At 34.2% G+C, this 25,998-nt stretch overlaps 1 protein-coding gene across 2 annotated transcripts; it reads left to right on the top strand.

Moving 5' to 3' along the window:
* Window positions 1-2,170: 2,170 nt before the first annotated feature.
* LOC715292 (calcium-activated chloride channel regulator 1-like) lies at window positions 2,171-24,998 on the top strand. 2 transcript variants are annotated; one of them, XM_077953280.1, is made up of 15 exons: window positions 2,171-2,353; window positions 3,496-3,636; window positions 3,846-3,993; window positions 4,704-4,812; window positions 6,767-6,947; window positions 10,419-10,646; window positions 11,783-12,007; window positions 15,665-15,842; window positions 17,009-17,109; window positions 17,455-17,679; window positions 17,976-18,246; window positions 18,805-18,969; window positions 19,815-20,054; window positions 23,391-23,474; window positions 24,048-24,998. In XM_077953280.1, exons 1-15 carry the CDS (start codon window positions 2,195-2,197, stop codon window positions 24,386-24,388), a joined length of 2,796 nt encoding a protein of 931 aa, XP_077809406.1. In that variant the 5' UTR covers window positions 2,171-2,194; the 3' UTR covers window positions 24,389-24,998. The 2 variants fall into 2 exon arrangements, with proteins under 2 accessions (XP_077809406.1, XP_077809408.1); XM_077953282.1 differs by lacking the exon at window positions 23,391-23,474.
* The last annotated feature ends 1,000 nt before the right edge of the window (window positions 24,999-25,998 follow it).

Below are 25,998 nucleotides of genomic sequence, written 5' to 3'. Positions count from 1 at the left end.
TACAGAAGCACAATTCACAATTGCAAAAATGTGAAACCAGCCCAAATACCCATCCATCAACGAGTAGATAAAGAAAATGTGGCATAGATATATGATGTAATACGACTCAGCCATAAAAAAAGGAATGAATTAATGGCATTTGCAGCAACCTGGATGGGACTGGAGGCTATTAATTCTAAGTGAAGTAACTCAGGAATAGAAAACCAAACATCGTATGTTCTCACTCATAAGTGGGAGCTAAGCTATGAGGATACAAAGGCATAGGAATGACACAATGGACTTTGGGGACAAAGGGGGAAAGGGTGGAAAGGGGGTGAGGGATAAAAGACTACAAATTGGGTTCAGCATATACTGCGTGGGTAATGGGTGCACCAAAATCTCACAAATCACCACTCAAGAACTTACTCATGTAACCAACTACCACCTGTTCCCCAAAAACCTATGGAAATAAAAAACTTTTTTAAAAGAAAAACTGTTACCCAACTTTTGGCTTCCTGGCACTGTGTTTGTAGCTGTCTTACAGAATTTTTTCTTACTTCATCTTCTATTTTAATTTTTTGTATTCTAATCGAATCCATGCAACAAATTGTCAAGTTCTTTGGAAGCAGTGACTGTGTTTTACTCATTTCAGTACTCTCTAAAGAGCAGAGCACCGGGCCTGGCACATAGAAGCACTCACATATTTTTCATATGAATTATAAGGAATAAGGAAAAGAAAAAAATAAATTTATTGAGGTTTATGTACCAGCACTTATAATGGGTGCTTTCCCACAGGTTATTTCATTTAACGTTCAAAACATTTCTTCTAGATAGCTATTACTGTCCTCATATAACAGTTAATGAAATTGAGATTGATAGGTTACACTCAGAAAAAAATAATCTCTTTCTTCCAAAGAAGAGTTTACAATCTAGTAGGGAGATATACTATGTATATTAATAATAACAAATGCTATACAGGTAGTATATAAATATACTGGTTCAAACAAGTACAAAGGAAGTAAGATTACTTTTAGTGCAAATGATTTGGGAAGATTTTATAGGTGAGGCCACACTAAACTGAACCAACAAGGATAGGATACTGTCAATAGATGGAGATAATCAAGAGCATTTTTTAAAAGGTTATAGTTTCATTCTGACAGTTTTTCCTCTAACCATTTCTCAGGCAAGCTCAGGCAAGTTCGTTCACCTGTTAAACACTGGAAGACTATATTTTAAAGTTTTATAAAATAACAATGAAAACATAGAATTTAATTGGCAAAAATTTACAGCAAGCTTTGTATTCATAATATATAATATTTAACAATAATGGATACTATGTCTTGAATGCTTACTAGGTGACAGAAGTCTTTTATGGAGTACTTTCCATGGATTATCTCATTTAATTCTTCCAACATTCCATAATTAGTCTGATATCACAGAAAAGAAATTAGCCTTAAAAAGAGCCACACAACTCTTACAAAGAATAACTTGATTGTTGAGTGACCAAGGCAAGAGTCAGGTTTACATGTATCTGACTGCAGAGCCAGCTCACAATGCTGAGTACAACTCTTCCAAGCTAAGGAAGACTTGCATTCAATCCAAAAAAGAAAGCTTAATTGAAGCATATTAAGTATCAGTTACACATGTATGTAAAACATTCAATGCTATCTGAAAACTGAAATAAATATATAACTAGTTATTGTAAAAGATAAAAATAAAATTCCCTTTAGCTATTCCCAACCACTGTGCTTATATTACTCCCATAAAGAGTGAATATAAACCCTTAATCCACTGCCACTCCTACTCCAATCCCTTTATTCTTTTTTTAAACCAGGCCTTTTAATCTACTGTTTCCTGGTTCTTTTAATTATAGTTCCTCATCCCTCCAGATTGTACTTCTTTATAAACAAATACCATCTCTAATACTATTTGATGATGATTATGATGACAATTATGATCTCCCACCATTATGATGACAACTACACAATCTAAAAGAATTACTCAATCCAATGAATATTAATGCCCCAGCTGTCTTAGAAAGTATGATAAATGTGTTCAGCATAATCCCTATTGCTACTTAGCAACTCCAAGATATTTTAGTAATTTACTATACTAACTTTATGCAAATATTTTGGTCTTGATGCAAATTCCTGAGTTAAGCAGATACATAAATGCCCTTTGTACATTTCCAAAAGGTTTGTTGCAACGTGCAAAAATGGTGTTCAGTCTGAAGGTGATTCTCTTCCTATCCTTGCTTCTCTTGCCTGTATTGAAAAGCTCGCAGGTAACTTTAAATAACAATGGATATGATGGCATTGTCATTGCAATTAATCCCAGTATACCAGAAGATGAAAAACTCATTCAAAACATAAAGGTAAGAGAAAAATTTATTAGCCACATATTTTTATTTCAATAAGTATTTTCAACTCATGGTGCATAGGTATTCATTGAGTGATAACTTTCCAAAATTGCTTCAACAGCATTTATCATTTATATAGCATTTATCTAAACTGTCAGATTAATACCTGCTTAGTTTAAATGTGTTTTATTATATGTTAAGACTATTGGCCATTCCCCAATGAATTATTAAAAGGCTGAACTAATATTTTTTTTCAACTAGTTAAGCTAACAGAAAGACATTACAGCAAGTAGAAAATTATTCTCAAATTTTATCTTCATAAAGTTACTTTTATAAAGTTTAGCTAACTAATCTACACTTAAGCCCTAGAGTTTTATCCTATACATTTTTTCAGTTGTTCACACTTGTTCAAACTCTGGAAAAGTAAAAAGTCATATGTATCTTAAAGAAAAAATGACACATTTTTAATGGATGTACCTTCTTTATTTATATTATTCAGTATAATAAAAAACACTTTATACTTATCACTTTAATATATACTGTCTTCTTTGATCCTCCCAATATCTCCATGAGGAATTCAAAAACAAGAATTATTACCTTTGCATAAATGAAGTGATTTGTAAAAATCTCACAATAAGTGCCAAAACTGGGATCTGAAGCCAATGAAACCTATGTATTTCTATTTTCATTTCTATTTGGTAAAACTTTGCCTTTTATGAAAACACTACATAGGAGAAGATAACCAAAAATAAATCTAGCAAATTTTTTTTTCAATTGACATCAATTACAATAATCTACCAAACTTTAAACTCCCAATTTATCTAAACAACCAGAAGCAACTCTGTTTGATCAAATAAACAACTTTACCAACAGGCTACCAGTCTTAATCACCTTGACATCTCACCCAGCACCCTAATTTCCATCTCCAACCCATCATGCTGAATGCAGGTAAAAAATTTTAAAAGGTGGTTTTGAGCATGTGAAAATAAGGAGTTTACAGACTGAAGAACTATAGAAAACTTCAATCTATTTTTCAGTTAGTTTTCCCAAAATGTTCGGGGAAAAGAGGCTTAGATTTGCTTCATCTAGTTATATATGTACTGTTATATTCATTTCACTGTGAAATTATTACCACAAGGTATTTTAAATTTTGTCAGGAAATGGTAACTGAAGCATCTGCTTACCTGTTTCATGCCACCAAAGGAAGAGCTTATTTCAGGAATGTAAGCATTTTAGTTCCAATAACCTGGAAATCAAAATCTGAGTACTTAATCCCAAAACAAGAATCATATGACCAGGTAGGCTATTTCATCTAACTCCTAAACTGCTTTTTTCCTCCTGTGCTTTTAAAAACTTAATATCTGTAATTGTTTAACAATTACTAATCACTAATTTAGTAATTAGTAATATAACTTTTCTTAATGTATATGAAAAAAGTCCTATTTTCTAAAATCTCTTGTTTCTATTGCTCTTGGAATTTGTTTTTGTTTGTTCTTTTGCTTTTTAGGCAGATGTCTTAGTTGCCGATCCTCACCTGAAATATGGAGATGATCCCTATACACTTCAATATGGACAATGTGGAGATAAAGGACAATATATACATTTTACTCCAAACTTCTTGTTGACTAATAATTTGCTTACTTATGGGCCTCGAGGTAGAGATATCTAAGATGTACTTCTGTTCTCATTTCCGCTGGTGGAAAAAAAATAACACTATGTTTAATGGTATTTTTTTAAAAAATTTAAAGAAGCCAGGCACAGTGGCTGACACTTGTCATCCCAGCAACTTAGGAGGCTGAGGTGGGAGGATCACTTGAGGCCAAGAGATAGAGACCAGCCTGGACAACAGAGTGAGCCTTCAGTCTCTAAAAAACTAAAAGTAAATTTTAAAAACTAGCCAGGCATGATAGTGCATACCTGTAGTCCCAGCTACTTAAGAGGCTGACACAGGAGGATCACTTGAGGCTAGGAGCTTGAGGCTGCAGTGAGCTATGATCATGCCGCTGCACTCTAGTCTGGGCAACAGAGCAAGAGCAAGATTCCGTCGCTTAAGAAAACAAAACTAAGAAGAAAAAAATAGGTAGTAAATAATACCTTTACTTGAAAATATGCTAGTTATGTTCCTAATTATATTTCTTTGTGCGTGTGTCTGTGTGTGCGTGTGTGAGTGTGTGTGTGTGTGTTTAACAACAAAATGCATCATTTATTGGCACCAACTCGTTTCAACTTTTTTGGCCTAATAAAAGGCATCAATTTCTGGAGTACCTTGACTCAATTAGGTTGGGGAGAGGTTTAAGAGAAATATAAGGAAACTGTCTTAAAATATTGTAACTATAAATGTATAAGTGGCAGTATTCTCTCACAGGTAGAGTATTTGTCCATGAGTGGGCCCATCTCCGGTGGGGAGTATTTGATGAGTATAATGTGGACCAGCCATTCTATATTTCCAGAAGAAACACTATTGAAGCAACAAGGTATCATTGTATTGAGCAAACCTGTTTTCAAAATGTTTTACTTATGACTCTTTAATTTTCTATGCTAGGCAAACAAAGGCTATCTCAGGTAACTACCTGAGAATGTTCAAACAGTTCATTGCAATATCCAACCTGCCCCATCATGTATGCCACCAATTAAATCTAGAGATTCTACCTTGGCATCAAGATGAATCAAAAACAGGAAATAATTTCAGTATTCACAGGGACTGTGCTGTAACATGTTATGGGCAGAGGAGAAAGGAAAAAGCTGTAGCCTAAATCCCAACATATCCGAGAATAGGTATTCAACCCTACCCACTCTTTTGCTACACTTGATTCATCACTTTTTAAGGTAAATCTGTTTCACTGAAATCAGTTAGGCTGCTAGAGCTTCTTTGTAAATATCGTATTATACTTTTCATTTAATCTTGATCTTAAAGAAAAAGTACTTTTCATAAGGATAAGGTAGTAAGTTGATTTTTTAAAAATATAACTCTAAGTGCTGCAGGCACTATTACAAATAGATGAGATGTTTGAACTTAGTTAAAAATATCAAGCACATAGAGTATTTAAAGAATATTGAAGAACAATGGAAGTTATGTAATAGGAAATAAGTCTTTGCGATGAAAAATGTATTCGAGGAAAGAGGGGTAATGGAAAAATGCCTCTCGTCATCTCCATTGTGTTGTTCGCTTGATCTCCACTGAGCTTCCTGCAGTTTTTCACACAGACTGGGCTCCTCTCAGTGCAGGACATTCATTTCTTTCAACCTCATCCCACACAACTCCTCACTTACTCAAATAATGCCTGTTCATCCTTTAAGATTCCGTTTAAATATTTCTTACTTAAATGTCTTTCCTCTCCCTCCATTTGGGATTAAATTCCCTTAAGAATGCTCCTACAGCATGTATGGGCTTCTCTCACACGTATGTCGCTGGGCAGTAATTGTCTATACAATTTTATTCTCCCCATTAGACTTTAACATTCTTAAGAACTGCACATTTTTTTAATCCTCTGGTCTTGGACCTGGCGTAAAGTAAAAGCTAAACAAAGAATGTATCAAACAACAAATTTTTTATAAATTCATGAAAAATAAATGAGTTTCCTTATAATCAGTCATAAAAATAGATACATTAGTAAAAACAAGTATCTAAAACATTTATTGAGCTCCCACTGTGTGTCAGGCACTTTCAAGTAGTGAAGTCTCGTCATATGTAAGTTTAATTTTCAGGCTTACTCAAGAACTAACCCTCTGGGAAATATGACTCACCATGTCCCTAAATTCTTGCAACACAAATTCATTAAAATTGATTAATGTCATGAAGTTTAACATTAACACAGAATGGTAGGATATCCTGCATATAAACAGAAACTTTAGAATCCTGTCCCTGTACCCTGCCCCCTATTCCCTGCCAGGGACTGGACAATTATTTTTACCATAAGGACCAAATGGCTTGAAGGCACAAGCCTTTTCATGCAGGGTTTAGTTTTATTTCTTCCACCAGTTTAGTGAAGTGGTTCTCAAAATACAGATTACAAAATGCTATAAACACAAAACTGTGAATACCACATATGGAAATTGAAAAGGATTTTAAGCATAATATTGACTTTCCCTTTCCTATTAATAAGCAATTCCACTGTACCTTTTAACTCATCTAATCTTTACAACATCCCTCTGATTAGGAATTATCATCTTTAGCTCAAAGTCACAAGGATAATAGATTTATTGATCACAATGATCAATGCATGTTTAATAAATATGAACTGACAACATTGTTTCTATTGAAACTGATTACAAATTGAGGTAGAATATTGTGCCTATTTCTGTCAAAATGTAATGTTTAGTACATGATCCATGGCAGTTGTCACTGAAGGAAAAATTTTAGGATGTTGGTCTTCATTCATGATTTGCCAAGTCTTCATATACATATATAATCTAATTCTTTCCTCATAGATGTTCCACTCATATTACTGGTGTTAACATGGTTTTGAACGAATGCCAGGGGGGCAGCTGTATACAACGACCATGCAGACGTAACCCAAAGACGAGGCTGTATGAAGCAAAATGTACATTTATCCCAAACAGATCCCAGACTGCCAAGGAATCCATTATGTTTATGCAAAATCTTGATTTTGTAAGTACCTTTTTTCCAGTCTCTCAAAGGAATCCATGGGGAAAAAAAATTAATTAGAGAAACTGGATTTTCTACTGTGAAGTTATGGGTATCAATAGAAAGGCAGAAAATTACTCAGGCAATTAATTAGAGGTCATTTTCTCTGGCATGTATCAGGGTGTCTCTGGAAATTACCCTATCTTTTCTTATTAACCTATTTCTTTTATTCAAATGTAGCACTGTAGCCTTCTCACTGGAGTCACACAATAAATTCTTAGAATACATCTCTTCCTTCATTGACTTCCGTGGACTTCTGTATAGAGTTACAATCTTACTTTTAATTTGTTTTCTAAGTGGTAGCCATACTACTTTTCTAAAGTAATTTATAATGTAGCTTTGAAAAGGATTGACATTTTAGATTTTCCATTACCTTCACACTAAAGCACGCCAAGCTATTGCAAAGTGGTATTGTGAAAATACATAGGGCTCTTCCTCCACTGAACAGACTTAAGAAAAAAAAAGTCACAATTACCAATGTGTCTAACCAATTAAATAATAACACACCACAAAAAAGTCGAAAACTAACGTTTGACCTGAAATATCTGGTTTAAATATGTAAAGCTTAGTGCATAAGAATAGGTACCTTGGAGTCTTGGAGTCAGATAGAGCTGATATCAAAACCCAGCCTGTCATTTTAAAGCTATGTCCACTGTGGGCAAACTGCTAAATCTGAGATTTAGTTGTCTTATCTTTCATATAGGAATTATAATACCTACTTCACATAGTCATTCATGTTGGGTTTACAAGAGCTAATGTAAAGTATTATCATAGTGTTTAGCACAAGTTGAATGCAATATAAACTTTAAATTTTTAATTTTTAAAATGTGTTAAATATTTGAAAAATAACCAGTTGTTTCTTCCCATGGATAAGCCTAATCTTAATTAATCCAAATATATTGTACTTACCTAATGAACATTTCTAAACATATAAAAATATTTTAAAATATGAAATATATGAAACTTATCAAAAACAACAAATCAAAACAAAGTACACTACCTCTAAATAGTGGGACTAACTTACTTCAAAGAAGCAAATTTTTACATACCAAATTTTCACAGGTATATGCCATATACCTTTATAAACCTCTGTATTTGTTGGTAGTGACTGGTGTTTTCATATACCAATACCAAAACAGTTCTTTAGACAGAAGTTTGTAAAGGCGTAGTATCTCTGATAAAATTTAAAATTCCTTTGGACCTTCGGGCATTAATGATAAAAGGCTTGACTACATTTGACACTTGAGTCAGGAATGTTCCCTTTTATCTGCTAAATCTGGAGCAATGCGTACAAATAGATATCAAATCATGTGACAGAAGAGGATAACTACAATACTGTATGTACTGCCTGATCCATACTATAAATTCCAAAAGCATTTGACTATCAGGAGATAACTCACGCTGCCTACATGGTACATAAATAATAATGAAGAAGATTGTGGAGCTGAAATATGGAGGGCAACTAATTATACAAGACATGGCCCAGAGATAAAATGGTTACATTTCCAGAATAACACTAACTTCTAATTATCATAACATAAATATATTGCATAGTATCTGTACTGAGGGCATGAATTCAGAGCTACGAAAGATATGATCTAATATGTTGAATAGTCATCCTTATTATTTATGATTCTTACTTCATGCCTAGTATTTACTGCATTAAGAACCGGGAACACAGATATAATTAAAGATGACTGTTCTTGAGAAACTCAGTTTAGGGAGAAAGAGATATGATAAAATAAGTATATATTATTAAGTGGGAAGACACATAGAGATATGACCCAAGTGTTATGAAGCAGTAACCATTGCCAACTGGAAGTCAGAAAACAGTTTCTGAAGAGTGAGTTTTGAGCTGGGATTTGAGAAAAGTGAGTATGTATTTGCCAAAGTGAGAAGGGGAAGAGTATTCTATACAAAGAAACAGATTTACAAAAGCAAAGAGTGGAGTAAGGCAGGAATGCTGTTCATGATTCTGGAAGCTCAGCATTGCCTAAATTATTTGCATCATGGTCATTAAGATTTTAACATTTATTAGAACAATTTTCTGGCAGATAACAGTAAAAGAACTTGAGAAAGTGGTGCTTTTTCTGATTTGCACGAAATTAGCATTTGGGTTAGCAAAGACCCTAATGAAAGTTTCTGACATATTTTAAGGATATAAAGAAATCCAGTATGGTAGAAGCAAAGAATACACGGTGAGTAAGAGGCAGGAAATGAGGTTGAAACAAAAAATGGGGACATACAGAGCTAAAGTGTTTGAGTTTTATCCTCTCGGTTTTAGACTGGTGATAAGTTTAATTATTTCAGGAAGGTAATCCTACTAATTGTAAAGGATGAGATAGAGTGAGCTGATAGTGGAGGCAAGGGAGACCAGTTGGAAGGCCATGGCAACAGGTAAGTAAGAGGCCCAAATAAAGGCACTGGCAGTGGTAGGGGAAAGAGGAACCAGGTTTGATAGGCATTTCATACTAGCAAGACTTGGTTATGAATCACTGCTTTGATTGCAAACTACATTTTTCTCCCATCCAATATAACCCCATTTGGGAAATGTATCAGCCATATCAGAAACAAAACAAATTCATAAAAGTTAGATAAAAGGTATTCAAATGTAATAATTTAGTTCTTCTAATTCTGAGCTTACATCTGGATATTTTACATTGGGAGGGCATTAAAATAATGAAATGACACTACTAAAAATATTTCTTGTAAGCTGAGGCTCATCTTGCAGTAGCAAGATGAATTCCTTCTTGGAGACCACATTTTTCCAAGTTACTACGTTTTCAATACTTAAAACATTTTCACAGATTCTATAGTAATGAAATATTCATTGGCAGAATTACTGGATACAATTCACCACTTGCCTCTAAAAGACAAATAATTACATTTCCTCATTTTCTCCCTATACTTTCATTCCTTTTTCAGGAGTATTACTTTATGTCAAAATTTGCCAGAGCCAGTAGCGATCCAGGTTGTAGAATAGCTGTCTTCAAGTTTTTTGATCAACTATGATGATATGGAACATACCTAGACAATTAAAGAAGGCCATTTTCTCTATACCATTTTTAGGAGGTAGCTAGAAATTATCACAAGCCCTGTCCCTTTTTCCTCAAACTTAATTCAAGGCTTGAGCTCCCCCAAAGTTTAGAAGGGAAAGTAAAAAGTTAACATAAGCAGTCATGCCAGCTGCCACAATGCCCCACTGATGTTTCTATCTATAGCCAAAAGAATCAGCAAAAATCTTTACCAGTACATATTGATAGCTTTACCTTGCTTCTGTTCCATTCAAGTATGCAAATGGATGTCAGAATGTTAGATTATAAAGTAGTTTTTAACAGGAGATAAAATCTGTGGAGGCTATGTATGACAGATAACTACATATTTGATGCCTCACAAATTATTGTAATCTTGTCTTCTAATTGATTTTTTTTCCAGGTGACTGAATTTTGTACTGAAAAAACACACAATAAAGAAGCTCCAAACCTACAGAACAAAATGTGCAATCACAGAAGCACATGGGATGTAATCATGAGCTCTGAAGATTTTCAGCATTTATCTCCCATGACAGAAATAAATTCACCACCTCATCCTACATTTTCATTGCTCCAGTCCAAACAGCGTGTAGTCTGTTTGGTACTTGATAAATCTGGAAGCATGAATAGAGTAAGATAGTTTTTGGTTAACTGTCTTAAATTATTTAAGTATTTAAGCTACTAGAAATATAAGTATTAAGTATTTAAGCTGATGGAAATATAATCTTAGGTTCAGTTCTAGTAACAAACATACATATGTATTTATGTTCTAATAAATTTCAGCACATAATTTTATATATATAAGTACTAGAAGACAATATGCCAACAGAAAAATGTAGGCTGGGTGCAGTGGCTCACATTTGTAATCCCAGCACTTTGGGAGGCCAAGGCTGGTGGATCACCTGAGGTCAGGAGTTCGAGACCAGCCTGGCCAACATGGTGAAACCCTGTCTCTACTAAAAATACAAAAATTAGCTGGGAGTGGTGACACATGTCTGTAATCCCCGCTACTTGGGAGGCTGAGGCAGGAGAATGGCTTGAACCTTGGAGGCAGAGGTTGCAGTGAGCCAAGATTGCACCACTGCACTCCAGCCTGGGTGACAGAGCAAGACTCCATCTCAAAAAAAAAACAGTTGTTATATTAAGGTATTGGATTATGAATCATTTTTATTCCTTAACTTTTAGTTCTAACTAGAAAAATTACAGCCAAGCAAGAAAATGAAAATCATCCATAATTCTGTCATTGAAAATATGATACTTCAGTCTTTTCTTTGCTAATGTATTTGCTTTCCCTCCTCAAAAATATGATTATATTTTATATAATGTTTTATAATCTGATTTTTTTACTTAATATATCTTTAATACTCCCCACAAAAAAAAAAAGATTCCATGACATAATTTTTAATGCTTGTATAACATGCCCACACTATAATTAGGCAAGAAATCCCCTGTTGTTGGACAGTTGGGAGATTTACACTTGCTATTATTAAAATGAGCATCTTTGTATGCATTTTTAAAATTATTTCTTTAGGAGAAATTCCTCAATGTAAAACCATTAAATAAAAAGGTATCGATTTTTAAGGCTTTTTCAAATATAACTGAATTTTTAAGATTTTCTTTAAATTTTTTAAATAAAATGAAGAAGCTAAATTTTAAAATACAACCAATCAATTATTATCATGATCTATGGCCTATAAATGATTTGTCGTTCATTAATCCATCAAGATTTGGAGAGTCTTGTGAGTTATTCACACCTTTTTCTTACAGGAAGACCGTCTCTTTCGAATGAATCAAGCAGCAGAACTGTACTTGATTCAAATTATTGAAAAGGGATCCTTGGTTGGGATGGTCACATTTGACAGTTCTGCTGAAATCCAAAATAATCTCACAAAAATAATTGATGAGAACACTTACCAAAAGATCACTGCAAACCTGCCTCAAAAACCTAGTGGCGGCACTTCAATTTGTGGGGGACTCAAAGCAGGATTTCAGGTAAAATAAAATATTTTTAAAATATCATTTGCCATTTACTATCGTTTTTAATTTTCTCCAATTACCTTTGCACGAAGGACAAGCATTCATGGGCCCCTCAATTAATATTATTATGACCTGATCAAGGTAAATCATTTATGAGAAGAAAAAAATAACCTCTCCTAGTATCTGTTTACAGCCAGACCCTTTCTGAGGGTGGCTATTCCAATGACATACTCCTGAGGTGCTAAGTTGCACTGCGGAATGGTTAAGTAAGGGGGGAAAATTTCAGGGTGCACACAATCATGATTTTATTGGAGAGCTCCCCATTTCTCGAACACTCCCACAGTCTGAGTTTCAAGGAGCAGAGAAAAATGCCACTGAGGGGATTATGGAAAAGGGAAATTAGTAACATTTCCATATGATGGATAAAGAAAGACCCAGTTTATCAAGTTAAATTGACATTTAAAAATCACAAAGAGGCTGGGCGCGGTGGCTCATGCCTGTAATCCTAGCACTTTAGGAGGCCGAGGCAGGTGGATCACCCAAGGTCAGGAGTTCAAGACCAGCCTGACCAACATGGTGAAACCCCGTCTCTACTAAAAAACAAAAATTAGTCAGGCGTGGTGGTGCAGGCCTGTAATCCCAGCTACTCTGGAGGCTTAGGCAGGAGAATCACTCGAACCCAGGAGGCGGAGGTTGCAGTGAGCCGAGATTGTGCCGTTGCACTCCAGTCTGGGCTACAGAACAAAACTCTATCTCAAAAAAAAATAAAAATAAAAAATACATTAAAATTTTTTAAAAATTAAAACGTCACAAAAATAAGCCAGACATGGTGGGTCCCCCTGAATCCCAGCACTTCGGGAGTTTGAGGCAGGCAGATCGCTTGAGCTCAGGAGTAGGAGACCAGCTTGGCCAACATGGGGAAACCTTGCCCCTACAAAAAATAAAAAAAATCAGTTAGGCATGGTGGTGTGCGCCTGTAGCCCCCGCTACTTGGGGGACTGAGGTGGGAAGATTGCTTGAGCTCTAGAGGCAGAGATTGCAATGAGCCATGATCATGTCACTGCACTCCAACCTGGCCAACAGAACAAGACCCTATCGAAAAAAAGAAGGAAAGGGAAGGGAAGGGAAGGGAAGGGAAGGGAAGGGAAGAGAAGGAAGGAAAGGAAGAAAGGAAGGGAAGAAAGGAAGGGAAGAAAGGAAGGAAAGAAAGGAAGGAAAGAAAGGAAAGATCACAAAGATAGAAGCAGCTCCGTAACCAGCATAGTACCTAACCTAACAAACATAGATTGAAGTTTAATGTAATTAAAATGGTGAATTCGAAAAATTGGGAGCACTCTTGGAGCACTATACCCAATTGCCTCCAGTACTCATTTGAATTGCTTCCAACCTAACTTTCATTTAAGCCTATTTATTGTCATGCTTTAAGTCACAAAAACAGAAAACTACTTCCTTCACTGACCTCTCCTTGCCTCAAAATGGAGCTTGCTAGTCTTATCCAGGCTATTGATTAATACTACATCTCAACTTTCTTCATTGTGTCTGTGATTAAATGTGTTTGTTTAAGAAGGCAGGACCTGGATGCAGACAAATGTGGTATCTTGGCTCTAATGTTTATTAGCTAAATGACCTTGAGTAAGTAACTCAACTCAGAACATCTGCTTCCTCAACCAAGATAATGTGGATTATAATAGTACCTATCTCATTTAATTGCAGGCATTATGTAAGATAAATAAATCCTTAAGAAAGGTTTATTATTATGATAATTATAATTCTTACTATATATGTTTATTCACTTCTAAAATACGACAAGCACTGTAAATTGGGAATATGTTAGAATGTTTACACATATTGGTTCATGTATTTTTTAAAACATATTTTGATATATATCTTTTTTTTTTTTTTCTGAGATGGAGTTTCACTCTTGTTGCCCAGGCTGGAGTGCAGTGGCATGAGCTCAGCTCACTGCAACCTCCGCCTCCCAGGTTCAAGCAATTCTCCTGCATCAGCCTCCTGAGTAGCTGGGATTACAAGCACCCGCCACCATGCCCAGCTAATTTTTTGTATTTTTATTAGAGATGGGGTTTCATCATGTTGGCCAGGTTGGTCTCAAACTCCTGACCTCAGGTGATCCACCTGCCTCAGCCTCCCAAAGTGCTGGGATTACAGGGATGAGCCACTGTGCCCGGTCTTGATATATATCTTATGATACCTTGACCACAAAGTCTATCACTGAATAGATGGTGTCGAATCACATTCAGAGCTATAAACAGCTCTTAATTACTTATATAATAAAACTAATCAATACATAAGCATTTTACTTACAAAATTCTAACAATAATAGCATAATAGCTAACATTTACTGATCATATTATACGTTATTGCCTATGCTAAGCGCTTTAAATGCATGGTCTTATTTTACCCTTACCATTACTCTGTAAGTTGAGTAATATTAGTATGCCCGTTTTGCAGATAAGAAAACTGAAGTGCACAGTAATTAAATCTTTCTCAGTATCATATAGTCAAAAATTGGCAGATATAAGATTCAAAACCTGGTCTTTCTGACCCCAAAGTCCATAAATTTAATCATTACACTAATCTATGTATAAAACTCTGTTATAAATGTATATAACCCTTACATACATGTATGTACTATATAATATACATGTATATACTTTAATATAAAGTCTTGAGAAAAACTAAACACTAGCTATTCTATTTAGCAAATGGCAGAGCTGGAATTTACTCTCAAGGTATCTAATGCCAAATCTCTTGGTAGGACTTAGGAAAAGATGAAAAGAAAAAAAAATACATTTGTAATAATTGATTCTTCTTTGTGGTAGGTCAAAGTTTTTTTGTCCAGGGAATCCTGAGATTCTTCAGAAGTGATCAAATAAAATGTGTTTTTAAAGCATATAGTACACTGTTTAAATTTGCACACCCACCTTTGGTCATGACTTTCCAAATAATATCTAGTCTGCAGTCTTTTAGAACTGCCTGAGTCACTTGCTTCCACCCCCCCACCTCTTAGATAATACTGACAACAATAATAGCTAATATTCAGTGAATACTTACTGTGTGTCAGGCATTGCTCTAAGTGCTTATTTTTCCTCTCTTTGGTAGCAAAAGTATATTTGAGAGGATTAGAAGAAGTATTGACACTCTAGCTTTGAAAACTTACAAGACCACTGTAAATTACACTAATTTCCATATGCCAACTCAGACTGAAATGACTTTGCTGAGTTTCCTTTTGCTTACTCTGATGCAAGGACTAGAAGAACAGGTTTATTCTTATTTTAAATATATTAAGATATGGGCCAGGCACAGTGGCTCATGCCTGTAAACCCAGCACTTTGGGAGGCCAAGGCAGGCAGATCACCTGGGGTCAGGAGTTCGAGGCCAGCCTGGCCAACATGGTGAAACCCCGTATCTACTAAAATATAAAAATTAGCCAGGCATGATGGTGGGCACCTGTAATCCCAGCTACTTGGGAGGCTGAGGCAGGAGAATCACTTGAAGCCGGGAGGTGGAGGTTGCAGTGAGCCGAGACTGCACCATTGCACTCCAGCATGGGTAACAAGAGCGAAACTCCGTCTCAAAAATAATAGATAGATAAGTAGATAGATAGATAGATATGACATTCTACAATTAACAACCTGGCTTTTTCATTATCAGGCAATTTCCCAGAGTAATCAGAGTACTTCGGGTTCTGAAATCATATTACTAACAGATGGGGAAGATAATCAAATGAGCTCATGCTTTGAAGAGGTAAAACAAAGTGGTGCAATCATCCACACCATTGCTCTGGGGCCGTCTGCTGACAGAGAACTGGAGACCCTGTCAAATATGACAAGTAAACTTTTGGAATATAGTTTGAATAAAAAAATAAATTTCTAGTCTCTCCCATTCCAGGAGCTCTTTCTCTATAAATCTGCTCAAAAATTTCCTATCCTAAAAATTAATCTTTGTCCCTTCTTCATCCTTTAGATTAAGTTCTTTTCCTTTTCTTCCACTTCATACACCGTTTTTTTTCTGATGTTATTTAACATTTGCTGTCTTCATTCCCCACTTACTTTCTGCCAATGCTACTAAACAGAAACTTATTTCTCTATGGTTACTCAACTGGAAGTCAAAAATTATTGCTTAATTCCAAAATACTACTCAATCACACAGTAGGGATTTTGACAATCCTCTTTTATAGATGAGGAAATGGAAACCTAGAGAGTGCAAATGATTTGCCAAAGGCCATAGAGTCCTGATTATCAATTCAGAGCTCTTCCATCATACTACCCTATTCCTGCTTCACCAAATCTTGCTAAATCTTAGTTTGAAACAGTTCTGTATTTCACCTTTCTATACAATCCTTCTACCACTGCCATTATAATCCAGCTCTTATAATTCCTTGACTGGAATACTTCAATAACCTTCCAGCTTATCTTTCTGCCATTTATCAATTCAATAAATATATATTGATTGTTGTATTTGTGGCAGTCACTTGTGTTAATTCTTGCCCTCTGCAATCTATTCTTTCCTAACTCCTTACACCTAAGTAATCTCTCCCTTCATTAATTTCTACATTATTTATTTCCTTCACTTAATTTTTACTTTATTGTAGACTGTAATTGTCTAATTGTTTTGGTGTCCCTTAGACTCAACTAGAAAATAAACAGCCGGTTCAGAAGAACTATCTTAAATTTCATTCTTATAACATTATTTAATGCTTACACCAGTTTTACCAATGCGGCGGGCACTTACATTTGATGACTGATTGATGTAAAGACAATACAATTTGGCCCATTCTTTAAAGTTTCTTTTAATCTTACTTATCTTTCTTATTTTGAGCAAGGTTTTAGTTATTATTGTAGGATTACATAAGGGACACTGATATACTGAAAGTTCACAAAGTGCTGGGAAGTTCATCTTTTGTAAGTTTAAAACAAAATTTTAAAATAGATTTTAAAGTGTATTGATGAGAGCAAAATAACAAATATGACTTTTCCACTTAAAATTCAATTTTAGGAGGACGTCGCTTTTATGCCCATAAGGACATAAATGGCCTTATTGATGCTTTCAGCAGAATTTCATCTAGAAGTGGCAACATCTCTCAGCAGGCTGTTCAGGTCAGTGTAATAAAAAAAATTATTTTCTTTCTCACAGTTGTAATAAATTTATATTATCCTAATTACTAACTCCTATTTCTCTAATAATTATTTTGCCCAAAAATATTTCAAATATGCAGAAGAAAAACATCCTTACTGAATTTGATTTTCCATAACACTTAAAGCCATTTTTTCTCTTGAATTTTTCTATTCTCTTTATTTGGAAAATTATTTAAAATAATTCTTATTCTAATTGAAATCTTAAAAACAAATTTAAAGTTACTCTAAACTGACTAAACTCAGAAATTTCATTAACTATGATAACAAGTGGATTTCATATGTTTATTGTTTTTATTTATCCAACAGTTGGAAAGTAAAACCTTGGATATCCCAGGGAAGAAATGGATAAATGGTACAGTGCCTGTGGATAGTACAGTTGGAAAAGATACTTTCTTTGTTGTCACATGGACAATACAAAAGCCAGAAATAATTCTTCAAGATCCAAAAGGAAAAAAATATACTACCTCAGATTTCCAAGAAGATAAACTAAATATTCGGTCTGTCCGTCTTCGAATACCAGGTATTGCAGAGGTAGGTCTATTATTTTATGTTCTCTAAGCTTTCTTAATCAACTTCTATTTTTAAAAGATGAAAATAACATAAATAACATCTTATACATTGCCAATATTAAAATGATGACAGATCATCTGTAATAAAGAAATCAAATGGAATAATTAGGGATTCATATTCATACTGTTTGTGAAATTCAATATTAAAAATCATGATTATTATTCTGTTTAAATTTGTAAATAATTTTGTATCCCAAACAAAAAGTAGGAAAATATTACCAAAGCTCTCAGATATATATATATTTTTTAATATTTCAGACAGGCACTTGGACTTACAGCCTTCGAAATAATCATACGAAATCTCAATTGCTAACTGTGACAATGACCACTCGAGCAAGAAGCCCTACCACACTCCCAGTAATTACAACTGCTCACATAAGTCAAAATACAGCTCATTATCCTAGCCCAATGATTGTTTATGCACGAGTCAGTCAAGGGTTTCTGCCTGTTCTGGGAATCAACGTAACAGCCATTATAGAAAATGAAGACGGACATCAAGTAACATTGGAGCTCTGGGACAATGGCGCAGGTAATAAGAATCTGCATCAACTTCCACTAAACTTAAAATCCTCCTACCGTTCTATGACCTAGAAGTCAATATTTCCTGTATTTTCTAATGAATCACATTTTTAAGTAAATGAATTTTAATCCTAATGTTTTAAAAACTTTTTTCTCAGTTATCTTGACAACTTGTAGACATAGCACATATGCCATTTTTAAATTTTATGAACAATTTTACTTTTTCCATGGAACTTAAGAGCACAATTTTTCTCTATTTTCATTAATGTCAGTGTTTCATATATGCTTTCTCCAGTTGCGTTTTCTTATTTTGATAAGTATTTTTTATGAAATAATAGTAACAGCTAATATTAATTGAATGCCTACCATAAATTAGACTTTTCCAAAAACACAGAGTTAGCAAGTGGCCCAAGCTTTCAACCAAAATAGTCTGACTCCAGAATTCATGTACTTAAAACACTGTGCTACATACTGTCTCCCAAATTACTAACATTATCAGTGTTCATAAACAGATATGACTGTCATTTTTACTTTATTGGATGACTAATTTTTACATTTCATTATCAAGGTGCTGATACTGTCAAGAATGATGGCATCTACTCAAGGTATTTTACAGATTACCATGGGAATGGTAGATACAGTTTAAAAGTGCATGCCCAGGCAAGAAAAAACACAGCTAGGCTAAGTCAACAACAGAATAAAGCTCTGTATATACCGGGCTATGCTGAAAATGGTAAGTAGCACTAAAATAGAAATGTGCCAGCTGTTTAGATAAATTGCACATGGCAAACATTGAAAATATAATGTACTACAGAAAGCCCAAGTATATAACGTTGTAATCATCTGTATGTTTCAAAGCCATATTGTTATTAGTAGACCTAGCAAAGACCTATGTTTCCACATATTTTGTTCACATCCCCCTGAGTTCATTTCATTTACATTGAAAAAAAAATTACTTAGCATCTACTATGTTGCAAGCACTGTGCTAGGTGCTAGAGCTACAAAGACAAAACATAATCCTATTCCTCAAAGAATTTGCAGTCAAGTAGTAGAGACAGACAGGTTGAAAGATAGTTTTAACATAGCATAATGTTTCCTCATCAATTTTAAAATATCAATAAACAAGCTTTTTCTCAATAAAAGCTGTTACTTTTTCAAAGTCTGCCATCAATCAATATCAATCCGCTACAGCTGCAAGATCAGCTTGCACTATGAATAGACATGGCGGCTGGGCACGATGGCTCACACCTGTAATTCCAGCACTTTGGGAGGCAGATGAGGGTGGATCACCTGAGGTCAGGAGTTTCAGACCAGCCTGACCTACATGGCGAAACCCCGTCTCCACTAAAAATACAAAAATTAGCCGGGCGTGGTGGCGGACGCCTGTAGAACCTGCTACTCGGGAGGCTGAAGCAGGAAAACTGCTTGAACCCAGGAGGCGAGGGTTGCAGTAAGCCAAGATCGCACCACTGCACTTCAGCCAGCCTGGGCGACAGAGAGAGACTCCGTCTCAAAAAACAAAAACAAAAAAAGAGTAGACATGAAAAAATGAAATATTACAAAAGTTTTTCTTGGTAGGAAAAATTATACCGAACCTACCCAAACCTGAAGTCAAAGAAGATGTGGCAGAAGCTGAAATGGACGGCTTCAGCAGAGTCTCCTCTGGAGGGTCGTTTACTATATCAGTAGTGCCTCCTAATGGTAATCATTCTCAGGTGTTCCCACCTGGTAGAATTGTAGACCTGGATGCTAAGTTTCAAGGAGATCGTATTCAACTTTCATGGACTGCCCCTGGCAAGGTCCTCGATAAAGGAAGAGGTAAGTTTGACATTATATTTTAAAATATACTAAAAGAAATCCCATTGACTTTCATTTGCTGAGAATTTTCTAATGTTCCGTTTATAAATAACATTTATGAACTGTCTACCAAAGGGCATTTTTTATTTTCAGATGTGAAAACTAAAGCTGTAAGAGTTAATTGGACCAAGTTCTTTCTATATTTAGTAATTTACAATTCTAACCCAGTCATATCAGATTCTATTATGCCAAATTGTCTGTCAGAAATTGAAGCAGCTTAGAAATTAAGAGGACAGTTAACAGCTTTCTGTTGCATTATCTTCCCCCAAATTTTAAGTATTTCTGTACTTGCACAGTTTCATTCATTTATCAACCTTCTGTTGAGCTTTCACCCTATTAGATTCCTAAGAAATGATCTATACTCTCAACAATCAATTAAGTACAAAAGACACACAAGTAAACATATAATTACTTATAACAAGACATATGCTTTTATAAACAGAGAATCATGTGGCAACCCATAGGTGGGCCACAAACCCCTAGTTAGAGGCTAAAATCAGAGTATATCATAAAGCCTTCCCAGAGAAGACTACCCCTGAGTATTGAAGAATGAGAGTAGTTACCCAAGAGAAGTGAAGGTGTCCACAGAGAGATGTTCATGTGCACAGAAATTCACTAGTTTGAAAGATTTGTTCATGGAGTTTGAATAAAGTTCAAGGTCAAAAGATCTCATTTATTCAAAGTTCCTAATAATAAATGACCCTCATTCCAAAAAGTTTAAATTACTTCTATCATTGCTTGAAATTTAACTGAATTCAATCAGTATTTATTAAATGCCTACCATATTCCAGTATTGTGTAGGTTAGTAGGTTTTTATGGGATAATGCCAGTCTTGCTGTTTTCCCTTTAAGATTGGGAAAATGAAAGCAATATGCAATATACATATACATAATACCTCAGAGATTGCTAGTGCTAAAACACCAGTGTTCAGTACTCTTTCTCCTGGGTTACAATAAACCCCTCATTGTACACGCTCAAAAGAAAAGATGCTTCTTAATCTTTCACTATGTAGCATTTTCAAAGCTGCATTTCTTATCATTATTATACAAGAAGAAAATCATTCTAAAGTCAGAGGAATCATAGAATATGCACAAACAGAGCTTTTGTATTTCAGTGTTGAAAATCTTATGACAGCTTTTGAAATACCTTATTTTGTCATGGTATGACCCTTAAACATATGGCAGAATTTTTAAAAAAAGTGAAAAATACCATTGCCACTGAAAAAACCACAAATGAAATTTCTTAACCAAATATTTAGTTCTATAGTGAATTCAGTAAAACCAAACTTTCAGTTCAAGATTGGGTTAATAACAAATATCCCTCATGCTGATTATAAGAACTAAAAGTAGCAGTAATGTATAATCACAAATGCCTAAAATAGGTGGCATCTAATCTTGTCTTTCCTTAGGAAGAATAGGAAGAGGTTGTGGTACCTGTTAAATGTTACCTGTAGATATTCCAAAAGTAAGGTAGTCGCAGTTTCTTAAAGAATAAATGAATGTCTATGTAAACCCAAATGAAGCACTTAAATTACCTGGGACACAATTTCCACACCTGTCAAATATACAAATTAGATTAGATTACTAAAACAAGTAGATATAATTCTAATATTTTATGATTTTCTAATTTTATCATGTTGGGTGTCAACAACTGTATTGTTGGTCAAGTAATTAAGGAGATCAAATACATGTCAACACAGGACCAGGTACCCTGAGTGATACGAAGAGTACAAAACACAGTCTTTACCCCCAAAAATAATAAGATCTAATCAGAATGAAAAGTTGAACCTCTACTAAAGTATCTGAAAAACTCCATTCCATGAAACAGAAGTTCATGAAGAGAGTCATCAGGGTGAATGAAATACTTGGATGGAACTTCATGCAGTTGGGCTTGGTTGGACCTTAAGGAATGAATACAATTTGCATACATATGGAGAAGGAGGCACAACCCTTTTGGAGAGAGAAAGAACAAAATTATATAAGCAAGGTCAAGAAAGCAAAATTTCACAATGGAATATTCTAATCAAAATAAGGAATAGATAGGTGGAGAGAAGAGAGAGAGAAAGAGAGAGAGAGAGAGGAGACCTACCTAAGTGGAACACAGGGTTTTTGTGAAGAATAATAGAATGGATTGATAAGGCCTATTTAAGAGGAAACTAAATGTTAAGCAGAGGACCTGAATTCTTTTTAAAAATACACTAAAAGTTATTCACCATACACTTGAAATACCTTCGATATTTAATGGAAAAATTAAAAACAAAGTCCTTACTTCAAAAAAGAACACCTGGTGTTTTATTTTTCATCACATTTCAGAATGTGAGAATATATTTTTACATGAATGGTAGATATTGAAAAGCAGTGTAGAAAGAAATATTTATGTTGGCATCTTCTTTTCCTTTCTTGGTAAAATAACAGCCAACATTTCAAACATTTATTAATTTATCATTTATTAAACTGTAGTAAACGTGCATCATGCATTATCATCTATAATTCTTACCACTAGAATAGTAGGCACTTAATAAATATTTGTTGAATAATTTGAATAACTGAATCTCTATTTTAACAGATAAAAAACTAGAGATAAGAAAGCTTAAGGCCGGGTGCAGTGGCTCACGCCTGTAATCCCAGCACTTTGGGAGGCCGAGGTGGGCAGATCACAAGGTCAGGAGATAGAGACCATCCTGGCCAACAAAGTGAAACCCCTTCTCTACTGAAAAAAATATATATATACAAAAATTAGCTGGGCGTGGTGGTGCATGCCTGTAATCCCAGCTACTCAGGAGGCTGAGGCAGAAGAGTCTTGAACCAGGGAGCTGGAGATTGCAGTGAGCCGAGATCGCACCACTGTACTCCAGCCTGGTGACAGAGCAAGACCCTGTCTCAAAAAAGAAAAGAAAAAAAAAAGAAAGAAAGCTGAAATACATTTCTTTTTATTACACAGCTAGCAAGTAAAATTAGGGTGCTACTTAAGGTCTGTCTAGGTCCTTAGCACATACATACTTTCATTTTTTATTCTTATATTTTTACATTTTTAATTTTTGTGGGTACGTAGTAGGTGTATATATTTATGGGGTACATGAGATTTTGATCCAGGCATGCAATGTGAAATAATCACATCATGGAGAATGGGGTATCCATCCCCTCAAGCATTTATCCTTTATGTTACAAACAACCCAACTACACTGCTTTAGTTATTTTTAAATGTATGATTAAGTTATTATTGACTATTGACTATAGTCACTCTGTTGTGCTATCAAATAGCAGGTCTTATTCATTCTTTCCAACTATTTTTTTGTAGGCATTAACCATCCCCACCTTCTCCTGCCCAGTCCCCCACTACCCTTCCCAGCCTCTAGGAACCATTCTTCTACTCTGTATGTCTGTGAGTTTAATTGTTTTGATTTTTAGATCCCACAAATAAGTGAGAACTTGCAATGTTTGTCTTTCTGCTTAGCACGTGTTTAATTAGTACACATTCCAGTCTCTCTGCCTCCTTTTGCTGTTTATCCTTATCCCTGTTTCCCACTCCATTTATCATCTCTCTTTCTCCTCTATCCTATTACTTTCTCTTTTAACTTAATAAGAAATGACACAGAGATAGGGTACTGAATATCTTCACTATCCTAGAATACTTTTATGCTCCTTGTTCTAAAATAAAAAGTAGATGCAACTCCTTATATTTCTCTTCCTAAAAAGGAATCTAGATTCTGACTTTTTAGTATCATATTATTTTGAATTAAAATTTCCTGGGATTAGAGAATTCTACATTTTAAGAAAAACTGTTCACACATTTGTCCTTACAATAAAGATGGAATAACCAGACAAAAGCTAATGGGATTTCCATAATTAAAACCTAATATGCTTTTCTGATAGGTTTCTAAATGTAAGGCAGTGTGGTGGCAGCAAGGCCATCCTAGTGATTTTAATATATCTGAAGTATCTATTTGTTTTCCAGCTGACAGCTACATGATAAGAACAAGCAAACATGTCCTGGACCTCCAAGAAAATTTTGATAAAGCTGCTTTAATAAATACTTCTGGTCTGATACCTAAGGAGGCTGGCTCAGTAGAACATTTTGAATTTAAACCAGAACCTTCTAAAATAGAGAATGGTACCACATTCTATATTGCAATTCAAGCCATCCGTGAACCCAATGTCACCTCAGAGGTTTCAAACATTGCACAAGCAACTAACTTTATTCCTCCACAGGAACCCAGCATTCCTGATCTGGGTACCAATATTTCTGCAATCAGTTTGGCAATTTTTGGATTAGCTGTAATTGTATCCATATTTTAAACTAGAAATTATAATGTTATACATACTTGGTAAACATTTATTTATAATTTAATTTACTATACTTATTGTCTAGTATAAAGCTCATTATAATATAAAAGTGAATATAAAAAAGTTGTAAGTTTTCTAATTAATTAATACTACTTGAGTTGTAAAATGTTAATCAAAATGAGTATATCATTTCTTGTCTTTGAATAATCCATTCATTAATTTTTAATATGAAAAGATACATATTTGTACTTGTAAGCATTTTAAGAAACATTTTTAGAGTGTGCTACAGATTCATTTGGTATACTGACATCAAAATGTATCCAAGCCATTTAAAAAATATTTGTATATACATAGTAGCAAATAATTTTATAGATTTATTTGTATCACATTTTTTATTACAAATGAATACTTCATGTTTATATAAGCTATAATTGAAAAGGACTAGTAGTAAGTAGTAAGGAAGTCAAATTTGATTTTTTGTCATTGATTATAAGTGATATATTTGTTTTTTGTCATTGATTAAAAGTTATTTTAGCCGTAGGCCTGAAATGACTAGCAAAAATCGTTTTCTATATGAATTGTGGAACATCACAATAAAGTTATTTCTATGCTGATGCCATCATTAGGTCCTAAGACTATTACCAAGAAGCTTGATTGAGACAAGGATTTTTTCTTTTTCCTATTACTGTGTCCTCAACATTTAGAATAATAATTGACACATAGTAGATATTCAATAAATATGTTTAAATAACTTAATGAATATTTTCATAACCTCAAAAAAAATTCCAAATTTGACTTCATTACATTAAAAAAAACCACAAAGTATCATGTGCACATGGTATTATGAGGACTTCATATAATGAAAACTAACCCCTTAATAACATTGTTGAGAATCAACACATAAAGTTTCAGAAAGTTAACTATTAATAGAATGTATAAACTATCTAATAAAAGGTAAATTGAGCTATTAATATAGCAATGGGGTGAGTTTTCTTAGAAAGAGAGAGAACACCACATTGGTAGAAAATCCTTTGTTTATAGACAAGAAGATTATTGAAACTCTTTAAATATCTGAAACGAAGACACTGTATATATCTGGAAGAGTCAAGAAAAAAATTATAAATCATTAGCAAACCAAATCCAGAAAAAATATGAAAAATAATAATATATCATGACCAAGTTGAATCTATCTCAAGAATCCAAATGTGATTTAATACTAGAAAATTAAAGTAACTTACTACATTAACAGTTTTTGTTTAGTTATATGATTATCTCAATACATGCAGGAAAGTATAATTCAACCATCATTCTTCAGTCAAAATGAAACGTATGAAAATTATTAACCTGATATTTTAATCTTAAAGTCAAAACCTCACCTTTTAAAAACAAATAAAAATGGCATTAAATTTTCAAGTAGAGATGAAAAATTATACATCAGAGGGTGAGACTTCTAAAGTCCTAAGAAAATAAATCACTTAAGCATCAGTAAATAATAAAAAAAAATTATTGATTATGAAAACCTCAAAGAGTCAGGAGATAGTTAACTTATTCTTAATACATGGTCACTATACTGAATAATTTATAGAGCTTTAGAAGTTAATAAGGGAAGATTCCTATGCAAT

This window comes from Macaca mulatta, chromosome 1, assembly GCF_049350105.2.
Source record: "Macaca mulatta isolate MMU2019108-1 chromosome 1, T2T-MMU8v2.0, whole genome shotgun sequence".
In the NCBI taxonomy this organism is placed as follows: Eukaryota; Metazoa; Chordata; class Mammalia; order Primates; family Cercopithecidae; genus Macaca; species Macaca mulatta.
Note: the sequence above shows the minus strand (reverse complement) of the source record. Positions and strands in the feature narration are given on the sequence as shown.